A 15,212-nucleotide genomic window follows, 5' to 3' on the forward strand; every position below is an offset into this window, starting at 1 on the left:
AATCGTCGACCGTATCTCGCGCAAATTTCTCTTTCCGCGCTTCATTCGACCGTGCAGTAGCGCCGCTCGTGAGCGCAACGCGAACTCCAATCCGATTTCCATCCCGCGATATCTTACCAATCGATCATTTTTCCGGCGGCGGATAAGCGCGAGGGAGAAGGGTGATGCCGCGGTCGCGGGAGGGAGAAGGCGTGCAGTATTACGCAATTGCCGACCGCGGGGGAGGTATGAACGGCAAAACACGCCAGCGCGCCGTAGTACACGTTTGTTATACGGCAAGATGGCCGGATGGGCCCAGCTGTGGTGATATCGGTCGTAAGACGTTCCCTTTCGCGTCCGAAAAAGGTGGAACAGTACGAGTCGGTGCAGTTGCAGGAGTACCGGAGCGACCGAGGGAATCGTTTCGCCTGTCAAATGGTGAGTGCCACGATTTCTCGTTCTCGTTTTAACGCGCGACCGACGTTCCTGCCGCTTGCCGGCGGCGTGTTCTTCTGCTTCGCGCGCGCCGAGTTTGAAAGATCTCACGATCCGACTCGCTGTCGTTCGACACCACCGCGCGCGCCGCAACGTTCGACACGCGATTTCGATCCCCTTCGTCCTTGCGATGTCCAATTTCGGCGTTGGGTCTCACGAAACGGCGTGCCGTGCCGACGAACACGCGACGGACACACGACGAGACGAGAAAAAGCCGCATTCTAACGTACGTTGCGACCGTAGATTCTTCGCAGGGCCGTTGCGTTTCGAACAATTCGTCGAATTTGAATAATTCGCGGTGTCGCTTAGCGCGAGACACTTTGCACTTTCTCGCTCCTGCTTTTTCTTTCGCCCCCTCCCCCTCTCTCTCTCTCTCTCGCTCGCTCTCTTCCTCTTTTTCTTCTTTCGTTAGATTAGATAGAAACTGCGTCAATAAGGTGGAATCGCTAAGTAAACGATTGATCGCTCCCCGATGCACTGAATATTTTATTACTTCGCGAAGTTATCGGTTTTCGCTGCCCCGTAAAAACATACGGACGGACGTTGGGATAAAGAACGAGCGGTGTGCGCTCGATGGAGGAAAAAATTCTCTCTCTCTCTCTCTCTCTCTCTCTTTCTCTCTCCCCCTCTAGCTCGTTTTATCTTTCCGTATCATTAAAAAGAATGTATTGCAGCCGAATGGCAGATCTCGGTATGTATTATTGTTTGCACGCATATCGTTACACTCTGCCACCTATTCGTCCGTGCACGATTGCATGGGATTAAGTGATAAAATTTACAGATATTATCGGCACAATTAAATGATGCGTCGATTTTTTCGCGAGGTAGAGAGAAAGAGACATACGTACGTGCACGAAGAAAAAGGTTTCTTTAGTATTTCTATTCGTTTGACTGAAATTTGTCTCATAGAAACAACATATACGAAATATTATTTGTTTGAGTAAAAATTTTACTGTCTCATTCAAGAAACCTTTATTATTTGAGGGAACGCTATTATTTGAAATAATATCTTTTAACCAAATAAAACATTATTTGGTTGCAATAAATATGTAAAATGAAACAATTTCTTCGAGAAAATTATCCTTCGTTTCAAGCAAATTTTTTATTCAAGATAAAGATACACATTCGTTAAAAAGTCTAACAATCATATTTATTAATCGAAACATTAGTTTTTTCGGCGCATGCCGATAATGAAATTTGTTTGGATGCAATGAAATTGATTAAATCTGAAGAAATCTTTTTCTCAGTGTGCGTCACGATTTGTTTGTCACAATCTCGATACGTTCGTTTTGTTTATTTCGAGTACGAATGGCCGAATTGATCGCTAACGGCAGTCATAAAAGCAATTGTGTTCTTTCGTTTGTTGACAATTCCAACGTCCAACGGAGCAGGAAGGCATTCGGTGGAGAAAGGAACATTTTTCTCACGTCGCATCATATCCCCCGTATGTTATCCCACGATTATGATTCCTAATTAAGAACCAATTCGCATTCGATTATTCGAGTCTTCTCGGAGAGCACATAATGGAAATGTTGATCGTTTTCTCTCACGTTTTATCGAGAGGAAAATTTATCGTGGCAACATGTCGGCCACATCGATAATCCGAGAGGTTCGTATCTAATCTGTCGGAGATTGTTACCAAACCGGCCAACTTGTAATATCAATATTCGGTTATGATCCGTGCGTATTTATATGTGTGTGTGTGTGTGTGTATATATATATATATATATATATATATACTTGGCCTCAAAACGGTTTAAACACTTTTCTTCGATGCCCAATTTTGGGCGCAGCCGATAGCCCAATGGGAGAGAATTCAACTTCTTCGGGAATTAATCAAGAACAAGTTGTTTCATTGGGCCATCGGCTGCGTTTCAAAACTGCATCGAAAAAATGAGAGAAATATTTTTTCCTCCGAACTACGAAAGATTCGTCGACGATCGCGTGAATACCGTCCGCTGTTCCGTTTTCTCAGATTGATATCCACCTGCAATTTAACTGTAATCTCTTATCGTGATTTATCAGAAATGACTAGTTGGCTCGCAAACTCTTAATTTCTCAACTCGGTCTTCGTTTAATTTAACGATCGTTAATTCAACTCTCAGTCCATTCGGACTTTTTACCATTTTTTTTTGTTTTTTTCTTTCTTCGCAAATGTCAGAATATTCACCAGACGTTTTCCTCTACGTGCAAAGTTTTTGCAATGATTAACTAACCGCAGCCCCCAACACCTCGATCCAGACTCGATCGGAGTTACTCTATCTCTTCGCGCACATTTTTCTCTATGCCGTCCGTATTGAGCCTCGCCATTGTATAATATCGAGTTTCGTTCGTATGATACGACCTACATTGGATCAGATTTGTGGTTATTTCAACGCAGAAGACGGGTATTCGATCGAATTATTTCTAAAAATATATTTGCCACGTGACTGCACACGGCCCTTCGAGGCCACGATCCATCGATCATCGTAAAATTCCAAATGTGGAGCCCGTTTTGATCGATATGCTACTCTCTAAATAGAGATAGTTTCTCAGACAACATTTAGACAACATTGACTTGAATCACAATCGATTATTCTCTTCACATTTGACTGTGATCGGTCAATTTCTTAAGGCTTAAAATATTTATCTAAAACGGGAGTAAAAGACGTCTTGGAGACGTTTTTTAAACATTTGTGTTCTTTTTCAGTTTATTTATAACACCAACTCACTCTTCGGTTAATAGATGATTTCGTATGCCATAGATTAAGTTTGCTTATCGACTAGATAACACGCGAATATAATTACCATTCTACATCGCACATTTTAAGATGGAACGTGCTCAATTATCTGTTTGGATGGATTTTAATTAATTCCGCAAAGCAGAAGATTGTCTGTACGTTCGATATTAAATGGAAGTGCGATGAAAATACTGAAAAATATATTTGACAAATGTATTCGTTATCTCGTTTACATTAGTTCATCAGTCCTCGCTATCGGAGATATTAGGGGTGTCCATAAGTAGTGTCGTTTTTTCCAGATCGAATAAATATTGCCACCTTGTTCGTGGACGTGATTTATTTTTAAAGAATTTGGGTGTACTGTTAAGAATGGAAGATCGAAATGTGGATAAGATGCTTTACGAATTTCGAAAAGGTAGCAATGCCGCTAGTGCTACAAGCGCCATTAATTCTATTTATCCTCGTACCTCGGATATCAGAACGTGTCAGCATTGGTTAAAGAAAAATTCCAAAACGGTGATTTCGATCTTTCCGACGGGCCAAAATCTGGAAGATTCTATGGAATTTGACAAGGATCTTGGGGCTGAAATTGAAGCCGGTCCCAAACAAACCATTCAAGAATCAGCGACGAAGCTTATAAAACATCATGGTCAACGTGAAATAAAATTTTGTAAAATCAGTGTCAAAAAGCGACATTACTTACGAGTGTATCTCTAATACGTACAATTGCGTTATAAATAACGAGAGATGCCGATAACAGCAGCGGTGGGGCTCCGAATGTTTATGGTATGTCAGACTACGGTGCGCCGTTCGGCTCCGATGAAATATGTAATCGGAGAATGAGAGAAGCCGCGGTCACGTATAGCCAGGCTGCGTCCACGCCTTCATCCGCAAGACTCGATCGTAAAGCTGTGCTCTATGCAAGATGTAAAACTCTTTCGACGAACTGTGAAACACGCTGTGACATTCTTCGGGCCATCTTTGGCGAATGTCTTCAGCATTGACCCGGCGCGACCTGATCTTCCGATTTTTAGAAAGCAAGGACAGAACAAGCAACTGGCAGATTATTAGTCGTTGGAGATTCATGAAATGTTAACGATAATATTTTTTAGCCGCGATGGTTCAAGCTTACGAGCCTGTTTATACATTGATTCGATATGTGGATCGATCGTACACGGAGATTATAATTACATTTTATCGGCCGGTGCTTTAACTTCGAATACGGAGCTGCACAGAAGCGACTTGTGAATGAATCATTTACATACCTCTCTCGGGAGAGGCTGAGTCTGGTAAATATTTTGTCACCGTGCTCGCTTATCGTTATCGTTTCTCTAGCAATGCGAACAATTGCGCTACTGTCTTTTCGTAACGTATCATTGTCTCCGTATTCGTGATTAATACGTAATCACGCTATCGTGACCGATCGAAGAGAGTTATCCGTTGTTCCCTCGTAAAAATCGCGATCTTAATATAATCGATATCCCTCGAAGTACTCCACGACTATTGAAATAACATTCATAGCGCGTTTCGAAGATTAAAGCAGAAGATACTAATACGAAAGTACAAAGGTTACAATAATATAATATTGTTGAATGATAAAAAGACGAAACAAAAGTGTGTTGAAGTAAAAATGCACGCGTTACTTCTGTCTTCCAGATCAATAAGTTTGTTTGATTCGCCAACTGCGCTCAGAATCGTCGGATAATTCGTTGAGTAAATCGTTTTAGGAAGATTGTTCTGTTTTATACTAACGTAACTTTTTCCACGTGAAATCACGTTTAACGAAATCAGCGTCGGTTGCGTTTTACGCAGCAAACGTTGTTGAATTTTTTAAGTAAGACACATCGAAGCGGCACAAGAATTTTATTGGTTTCTACTCGAAGATTTCCGCGTTAATCTTAATTAGTAATTACGACTTCCATCCGCTTCTGGCGAGCTTGGCTTACGCGCACTCGACTCACGACTGCGATCGCGACGCGAGGAGTGACGAATGTGACGTTCCTAAAAATAAGACGCTTATTTCTAATCCGTTGAGAATAATCCGATGAATAAGCGCGTTCGGCACAACTCGTGCAATTGTCCCCACGAGTAGAAATAATGTAGCGTTACTTCGAGTGTTTCGACATCGTGAATTTGAACCGTCACATCGGAAATTCTCTCCTCCTACGAGACATTATTTGTTATGAAACAAACCACGACCGAGATTATTCGCAATTGCGATATAAATTAATGACTTCCCGATTAATATTTTTCGGGTTCAAATGCATGTTACTTATATCTTTCCCTTTTCGGTTCGCTGGCACATTTTTGCTTCGTAATGTCGAGCTCGGTCTTCCAAGACAAATTTTTATCAGACAATTAGCGAGACAGAGCGATTGCGACAAATCTGTATCTGTGCCTCAGTCGGCGTAAAACATGTTCGTTGAACGTGGAAGAAAAGTCACGCTGATTCTCAAAATAAGTGTCATATCGAGTTTCTCTTGCTCGAGAAAGCTCTTTCAAGCGAGATAAATCTGCCTGTAACTTGAATGAGCGGTATCTCAGCCGCTTGATATCGAATAGAATATCTAATCTGCGTGTAATATTTCTGTATATAATTATTTGAGAGAATCTTCGCGATTTACTATTGTCATTCAATTTACGTACGTAGGAATAAGTCAGTGATAAATTTTGTGAGAAAATTGTAATTTTTATATCTATACGCACATCTATCTTGATATTTAAAATGCAACGTTATATTCGCGTAAACATTTCGTATAAACGATCGGTAAACCGATCGATAGGAACACAAATAAAGAGAAAAATCAGTATTTACCTCTTACAAAATTGTATACAAAATTGTATGCAAAATTGTACATATTGGATAGAAAGTAATGATAATCATTACGTAGACGTATATGAGGGATTTTGTCGCGATTACATCACGCGAATGTAATTTGTTATTTTTTCGCCGAATATCATACACATTCGTTAACCAGTAGTAAAGATTAAGGATGTCACTGAGTGTCAACAATCTAATCAAATTAGCGATATTTGAAGCTCGTGTTTCATATGACGTGTATGATTCGGCATTATCTTGAATATAATTATAAGTCGAGTCTGGAATTGATTGTTCCAACAATTTCTGTCTTGCAAATTGAATCGATAGATATGACTCGATCATTTTTGTTTCTTGTTCTCTAAATTACCACCGTTGCAAATGGGAAGCGTTCTTCTTCCCGTTCATATCGTAACTCTACGTGGTACGTATTATATAGTTAATAATTCGTTTCATTATTTCTGCGAACGGAGCGGATAATCGTGGTTTCCCTCGTCAACGTCGAGAGATCAAAACAATCGCGTTCGGCCTTTTGGCGCCAGTCAGAGAAATGCGCGTGAAATAACTGTATAAATCGTTTTTATCTCGTTCTTGCTGCAATTATCATATTACATGCATTTGTACTTGTTTAAATGTACAAAGAGCATTTTATTTCCAGTCTCGACTGACGTAATGTAACGCACGACTTACCGTCTATTCTAAGCCGTAATCTCTTGACATCGTTTCATTTTCCTCTTTTTGCCCAACGCATGTTGCTTCCACGCACTTACTTATCGCACTGAGACTGAATTGGTTCACATCTCTGGTAACATAATTAATAGCAATTATATATTTCGATCTCTCGTCAAAATGTGTCGAGTAAATTAACTCGCGCTCCCTTTGTTCTCCCTTTGTTCTCGCGCGCACGTATGTTTATTGTTGTACAAATTATATCATTGTTTCAGACTATATGTGTCAAATCAAATTGTCATTCACGATACGCGCAATTTGTCGAATATGTCGTGTCTCGGTATTGCATTTCTGCTACAACTCTATAAGCGCATAATATTATTTAATATTAAGTAATATTTCTGGAATACTATTAGATGGTTATATGTCGACCCCTAATAATATTAAAAAAATAATATCATTTAATGTTATCGTAATACAATGTATTTTTTTAATATTTCACTCTACGTATATATATAATATATATAATCGCAGTTTTTTATTTCAAATGTATTACAATACCAGTTATTTTATTATATAAATAAAGTCGAAATGATTTTATATAAAAATACGTTTTATACTAAAAAAATTACTAAAATACTAAATTATTAAAATCATATATATACATAATTTGTATATGTTTCTCTATATTATTACTTTATTTTTTTTAATATCCTAAGAACAATTTTATGCCAAGAATATTATGCGAAGTGGACACATAACATCGATGGGGCATTCTTATAATATTACACAACATTCTTCTAATCGATGGGGCATTCTTATAATATCTCACAACATTCTATACACAACATAGAATATTACAGGAATATTATTTTAACATTTAACAATATTCATATAATATTCGAAGAATATTACGCGCTCGTAGGGAAAGAGCGCGCGTCGGAAAAGTCTATCGAAGGCCGGCGGATCGTACGGCGTGCACGTAATCGTGTCACAAGATCGCTGTAACTCGATTACAGGGGTTTACAGCGGAAAGAATACGCGGCGACGAAACCGCGGCGGAGACGCGGGGCACGTCTGGAGCTCGTAAACAGGTTCGATTCGCCGCGATTCGACTTGTTATTTCCCTCGCACGATTGCTCATTTTTTTAATGCCACCATGCTGCCACTACCGCGCGAGCCGCCCCGGCCGTTTGAAAACAATCGCTCTCACGCCGGCGGCATTTCGAAATTCTCGATCCAACGAGTGGCGAAACTCCTTGTCCAGTCTCCGAGCGATAAACTAGCCGGCGATAACGCCGCGGCGGCGCTCTTTAATTCGTGTCGTGTACCAATCTATTCATCGACGGACTTTTTGTGCGTCGGCGTTTGGCGCACGCAGACACACACGCACGTGCGTTCGGCGGTCGACCTGACTGCGATGCAACCGATCCACAACGCACGCATCGAAGACGACCCCAATCGACACCGAGCGTCATTTACATAATATCTATATTGTAATTTCGCACGCAACAATGTAATATAACATATGTCGTTACATTGCACTTGCATTGCCGAATGCGAGAAATTGCAACGTGGATGCGCGACACACGAAGAAAAAGGTCTCTTTGGATTTTACATTTCTATTTACTTGACGAAAATTCCTTTCACAGAAACAACATGTACGAAATATTATTCGTCCGAGTGAAAGTTCCACCGTCTCATTCGAGGAAACCCGATTGTTTAACGGGAAATAACGGGAAATAACGCTGTTTGATTTGAAGCGATATCCTTTAACCGAATAAAATATTATTTGCTCACAAGAAATATGTGATAAATGAAACGAATAATTTCTCCGTGGGAAAATTACCTTTCGTTTCAGGCGAATCTTTTTTATCTAAGATGAAGACACGTGTTCGTTGAAGAGTCTGACGATCGTACTTATTAATCGAAACATTCGTTTCTTCGAAGCACGCCGATGATGGAGTTTGTTTGCGATAAAATTGATGAAATTCGAGAGAACCTTTTTCTCGGTGTACAACTCACGGCCGGGAACGTTGACTCCCTTCGTCGCGCGTCGAATCTCCGTTATTTGTCGGATGATGAAAATAGATATGTGAAAACGAATGAGCTGAAACAGAGGGCGTAAGAAGAAGAAGAAAGCCGTCGCAAGAAAGAGAAATAAGCGGAGCTCTGTGTGCGTCGTAGCGACGTAGCGCGCGCGAGCTTCCGGCGACGTCTTCGTCTGATAACAGCGGCGGGGATTTCGATTCACGAGAAGCTCGATACGCGTTGTTTCCAGGCACGCGCTTGCCGAGACAAAAGGAAAAGCAGGAAGTGGAGAACCTCGTGTCGTGATGTTTGCGATTTTTCGAGGCCACTGACTCCGCGAATCGGGGAGTACATGCGCGCAATATCCGAGCGCTCCTCCAATCGCATTCTCCTCCTCCTCCTCATCATCATCAGCATCATCGTCGTCGTCGTCGTCGTCAACTCCGTAGGCTTTCTTCTTTCCTCGTTCGCTTCGTTCGCGCGTCGCGTCGCTCGAAAAACGATCGTCTCTGCAAGGCGCCTTGGCATTTTTTGTATCGTCCGCCCCGATAACATGGTAGACGATAACGTTCGGGCTAAGCCAAACCAATAAATGCTGAGACTTTGCGCTCGCGCGGCGCACACTGTCCGTCACCATCGTTCCCTTACGGCCGGTTCGCGCGAATTCGGCCGTTCTCGTCGTCGGGAAATTCGATCGGAGCCTCGTGACAACGAACGCGCTCGACCGCGCAAAAAGACCGCCAAGTGTCATCTTCGACCCGCGCGATTACAAATTAGGGCAGCACCCGCGATATCGATATGTGTGTCGTGATTGCGCAGAACGAGGGACGATATCCCGCTCGCCGAACCGGCGCTCCCTTTCTCTCTCAATTGCTCTCTCTCTCTCCGTTCTCGCGCGCTACGATACAGGAATAATTCGAATTTCCAGCGCTCCCCCGCGCAGGAAGTAAACCTCGTCTCTTCGAATCCTCCGGTGAAGCTTGAAATCGGGCCGTCGTGGGGACGTTCGTTGAGGACATTCATTGAAGACACTTTCATTGAGGAGACTTTCATTGATCCCGCGACTCAACGAGCCCGAGTCTCCGGATCTCGGGAAGACAATTCGCGGTAGTGAAGTGTCGCATCGGAAGCTCGACCGACCGGCGGACATAGCGCGAACTCGGAGTTCGGTCGAGCCGCCCGTTCCATTCGCGATAAAAGAGCAGCGAGCATGCTGGACCGAAACGTGGTGCTCGTGCTGCGCACGAGGCAAGAGAGAACCGAGAGACGCTTGAGGCACAACAAGGAGGCCAATCCGCCACCCATGGAGCCGCCCGCACTGTTGTTGAACCACAATCACCTGTACCTCGATCTTAATATGAATTTCAGCGAGAATTGCAAGCAGGAGACCGTCAGGGCGGCGCGAAAGGTGGGTGCACTTCTCACGCATGCAAAGTTCGCCGGTCCCCCCCCGGAGTAGAAGTTAAACCAGGCTCCAGCCAGTAATTGTCCGGGTAATTCTCTAACTCTGGCTGGTCTCTCATCGGTTTCACCGCCGGCTAGAAATTTACAAGTTTGAGAGACTTTCACTTCGAGAATAATACTGAATAGTAGTAAAACTAGCCAGCTTTCTGTGATCAGTCTCTAGTAAGATTCTGACCATCTCATTTGTTTATTATTGTGCCGAGTTTCTGGCCAGGAAATGGCCAAGAAAGACTAGCCGGAATTTCAAAAGTTGTTCGTTAGGTAGAAACTGCCCAGTGTTAACTTACTATTTTGGGGGGGGGGGATATTTAGTGACAAATAACTGGCCGAAATAATAGGCAGTATCTTTTGGACAATTTCTGAATAGTTAAATTAATTCTAATTGATTCAAGCCAGTAAAAACTGTCCAGTTTCCGTTTGTCTAGCGACTAGTTTTCCCGTAACATTTTTCTACTCGGATTTCGGCCGTTCGCGTTTTCTCCGAACGTTTTTACCGTAGACTGCGAGCTCTGCGCGCGACGAACGTGCATCATAACGCAGTTTCTCACGGAAACGTCGCTCTCCTTCGTGTCGGATACAATTTTCCTGGCGCGCGAGTCTCGCTGTGTAATTATCGGCAGATACTTTCTCCGAGTCGCGCGCCGTGCGTTATCGCGACGAGAAGATCTGCTCTCTGCGCGCACCGAGAGAGAGACGATACAATTAGATTAGGTGTGTAATTCGTTACCAACCAGCGGAACGTCGATTTTACCTCCGACGTCTTGCGTCACACATGCCGCATTAGGCTAGGGAAGTGCAAAAGTTTCCACTTCCTCTTCCAGCACTTTTCACGCGTACTTTCGCGCGTAAGGTTACGCGGGAGAATTTCAATTCTCTTTTTATCACTTTTTATATTTTATTTACGACATGACGCTGGACTTTTTTCGGGAATAAAACCACTGCTGTTTAAACTGAGCTGAGATTCTCCGAGTACTGTTGACGCTACTTCTTTGCTAAATCCAAAAGTAAGACCCGTTGATTGAATAGTTGTTACTTGAAACTTACTTTAGATGAGATACTCAGATTTGAATTCAGAGGTAGATGTGAGCTTTTCAGTTGAATAGATGTACGTTTACAGATGTAACGTATCATACGATTTAAGTGAAAATCTCAAGTACTATACTCCTAGATACTCCTTAGCAAATATTGATTCGAACGTAGCAATTTTTCTTTCAGTGTATACATCAATTTTCACAAACCATGTAGATTCCTCCATGGATTCTCATACACCATATGGACACTCCAATATGGATTTTTATTATTCTGTATAAATTCACATGAGATTCCCGTGGGAATCTATTTAGAAATTTTCGACAGGGAGGTTACTGGAAGCGTCAATGTTATAAATAAAAACGAAACGGAGAAACATTCGTCTGTTTACACGTCTATGGGTCAGTTTGACCCCCATGCGTCCACTTATGACTTAAAGATGAGTACACGCGCGTGGTATATTGAACGGGGAAATTTTAATGAGTTACTTCAACTTGAATCTCTTTCGGATTTGGATCCGGTTTACGACTCGGTGACGACATTTGTGAAAGACTTTCAATCACGATGCACACATTATGCGAGAGAAAGGATCTTGTCGGGCTCTGCAAACGCTACGGCGGCTGTAAGAACGCCATGAATATCTGAGACTGTTGACCAACTGGAGACTACTTCAAGATTTCTCTATCGCGTGCATTACTTTGCACCGGCGGTGCGTGCAGACACCCGCTACGCAACTCGAACACGCGCGTTTCTTCGTACGCGTCGTTTTCGGCTGGAACCGGCTGTCACGCGTCCGTTGCATTATTTAACGCGCGCAAGTAACACAGTGATCCGTAGGACAATTGTGTCGCTGATCGTCATTTAGATCGATCGTGTAGGAATCACGCTTGACGATCCTCGCCTTACGATTGTTTGCCAGTCATTATGCGCGCGGGGGCGCGTTGACTCATTTCACGCGCATTAACCGTGAGTGATATCTTTAACATTTAATTACGGACGCCAAGATACGAATCAGAACGTCGTTCCCCAGCGACACCGTCACGGACGAAGAATAAAGCTTCGCTCATAAATATTTCTCCGATATTTTCAGTACACCGAGAAAAAGATTTCTTCAAATTTGATCGATTTTATTGCATCGAAACAAATTTCACCATCGGTACGCTCCGAAGAAACAAATTTCTCGATTAATAAGATTACGATTGTTAGACTTTTCAACGAATACGTATCTTTATCTCAGATAAAAAGTTCGTTTGAAACGAAAGATAGTTTTCTTACAAAAAAAATTATTTGCTTCATTTCCCATATTTATTCTAACCAAATCATATTTTATTTGGTTAAGAGACATTATTTCAAATAATAGCGTTCTTTCGGTTAAATAATCCGAATTTTCTTGAATGAGACAATAAGATTTGTACTGAAGCAAATAATAGCGTTTTTCTCCGTGTAGGGGAAAAGGAAAAGAAGAAATTCCCGTGTGCTCATTTCGAGCGTCTCGAACAAAAATCGTTCATGTTCGAACGTACATATATAATAATAATGCGATAATCGAGCATTAATGTGATAATCGAGCGCAAAGTTGAAAGGCTACGTAAAGATACATACGCATGTAATGCGTGCGGCGCAAAAGAGTGCGCACTAAAAAGGGGAAAAACACGGAACAAACGCATAATCGCGGCCGGGCAATTAAGATTACGTGCTGAAAAGTTCGCTCTAATCTGCGCGCATTAGCGCGCCATATTACCGCATTATTTCTTCATCCGCAATCCCCCCGAGCCGGCGATTTTCTCGGCGATTATCAGCGGCTGATCCGTCGCTCGGTTAATTAATTGTCGGAATAACGACGCAAGGACGCAGATGCTTAATTGGAGGACCAGAGCAGCCTGCGAAACGCGTCAATTATATCAGACGCGTTCGCGGTACGCTACGAGACGCATCTCGTCCTCGGGGTTTCCCCATTTCTTACGAAGTGTCGAAATCGACGGATCTTGACGACGAGCTCGCGAACCTCTCGAAGTCGCGCCGAGAATCGTCTGATTTCGCTCGATATTTTCGCGCGCACGCGTACGTACACGCGCGATTAGAGAATCCCAACAATCTCTTTCTCTCTCTCTCTCTCTCTTTCTCGACAAATAAGCGCACTTTGTAAGCGCGTTCGGACAGTCGCGTGTGGTTGCTCGTCTGAGGGTTAAAAGTCGATGATGAAATTTGCGAGAACGATTTCGCTATATGACCGAGCGCAACCATTTCAGCCGCGTGGAATAAGAATCTCCCAAGCACAATTCGCTCGTTCGCACATTTCACGCTTATCATTGCGCTATCGTGACGCAATTTTTACGTAATGCGCCTACTGCACGCGCTACTCGTCTCACTCCGACACCTAAAACTGCGCAGAAACGAAAAGTTCGTTCCTGTGATTGAATCCGGGTTGACCGGATGAAGACTCGGTGACAAGAAATATACAGGGTGATTTGGAACAACCACTTGTCTCCTTTGAAAGATATATTTCTCACTGGATTCTGCGAGACGACTTTCCCTCTTCCGAAACCTTGGAAACGGGGAGAAACGTTGTTTATTCAATTTTTTTCATTTATCCGAGGAAAGAAATAGGAAAAACTGCGGAAAAATGAGAAAAAAATATAGTTTCTTTCCGAACTTTTAAAACTTGGAAGAGAAAAGTCGTCTCAGAATGAAAAGTGAAATGACGTCATAAAAAATATATTCAATCATGAAATTTAATAGAATAATGGTTCCTTAACACAATTCGATCGATGTACGAACCGTATTATAAAGCCGGTCTCGGAAATCAATGAATTGTAAAAAATTAAGGTGCGTTTAATAATATTACCAGGGACTGAGTATATACGGATATACTCAACCATATATACTCTCGAAGGTGCGCGCTCAGGAAGGTGTACATATGGACGTGGCTTATATATATATATATATATATATATGTACACGCATATTCTTGACACGCTCAAAGGATACGAAACCGGTACCGCGTACGTACATACTTGTACGCACGCATCGCTCATGTGTTCATTTGGTGGGGGATACTTGTTGTTACGCCCCGCCCCTCTTCGGCCCCTTGTATTTTTATATCAACATTTAGTGCGGCTCAGGACACCGTTGAGCTTGCAGCAGTCCCTTCGGTTCACCTTGTAGTTCTGGCTTTCCGTCCCGCGACGCGCGCGTCTCTTCCGCCGCTTTCGCAACTGCAGAACCGCCGATCGCCGGCTCTGTGAAGACCCCTCCCTCCCTCTTTCTTTCTCTGGAAACCCGAGGAATTTTAATAATTGCGCGAAGCGACAAGTGTCAAATGTGATAATTCGGCGGGCAATCTCGCGCCGGTCGTGACGTTCGCGCGAACTTGCGAAGAGGAGCGCTTGCTCAGTGGTGCGATAAACGGCAGCGAGATAACCGTAACCGTATCTCACGGCTAAGAAGCTATCTGACATCCATCCTTCTTCTTTCCACATTCTGTTTACCGCCGCTACGTTCGTCGATTCTCTCGACATCTCGTGTCTCGAAATACATTCTCGGGCAAACAAACGGAATTTTTCCTTCTCTTTTGAGCCCGACGACGCTCACACCTCGGCTCATCGATCGACATCCGGACGATTCAAGCGCGGGACCAGTTCGCGCCACTCCTCGGCTCCCCGGCTGTTCCGTCTCGAGAACGCGTTCTACGTTGGTACCGCGAGGGAGAAATATTCTACACGCCTGGTAAGAAAGTGGCGGAGAATAGACAGAAGAAGACGGAAGAAGACAGAATAGGGGACGGATTATATCCGTTCGCAGAACTGATCGAACCCGGGCTGTTCTAAGGTTTCCGCCGAGCGACCGGGAAGCCAAGCAGTGGTTTTCGCGCCGAAAGCGAGACGGGAGAGAGAGAGAGAGAGAGAGAGAAGCGGGCAACTCACACACACGCACGAGGCAAGGGGAAATCATCATATAAGCCCTTCGGCCTATCTCAACCCTTTCTCTCGATCCGGCCCCCCCCCCCC

General features: G+C 43.3%; 1 protein-coding gene across 3 annotated transcripts in view; it reads left to right on the plus strand.

Moving 5' to 3' along the window:
* Positions 1 to 220: 220 nt before the first annotated feature.
* The window catches only part of LOC106748371 (ras-related protein Rab-32), a 24,244-nt gene continuing 9,252 nt past the window's right edge, over positions 221 to 15,212 (plus strand). For 2 of the 3 annotated variants that reach the window (XM_014626821.1, XM_014626818.1), the window contains exon 1: positions 221 to 417. In XM_014626821.1, coding sequence (XP_014482307.1) covers positions 289 to 417 — 129 coding nt within the window. In that variant the 5' untranslated portion in view covers positions 221 to 288. Of the gene's footprint in view, positions 418 to 9,640; positions 10,121 to 15,212 lie in introns of all 3 variants that reach the window. The other variant, XM_014626820.1, reaches the window with a different exon arrangement.

The sequence above is a fragment of the Dinoponera quadriceps genome, unplaced genomic scaffold (assembly GCF_001313825.1).
Source record: "Dinoponera quadriceps isolate SergipeBrazil2010 unplaced genomic scaffold, ASM131382v1 scaffold2512, whole genome shotgun sequence".
NCBI classification, from domain to species: Eukaryota; Metazoa; Arthropoda; class Insecta; order Hymenoptera; family Formicidae; genus Dinoponera; species Dinoponera quadriceps.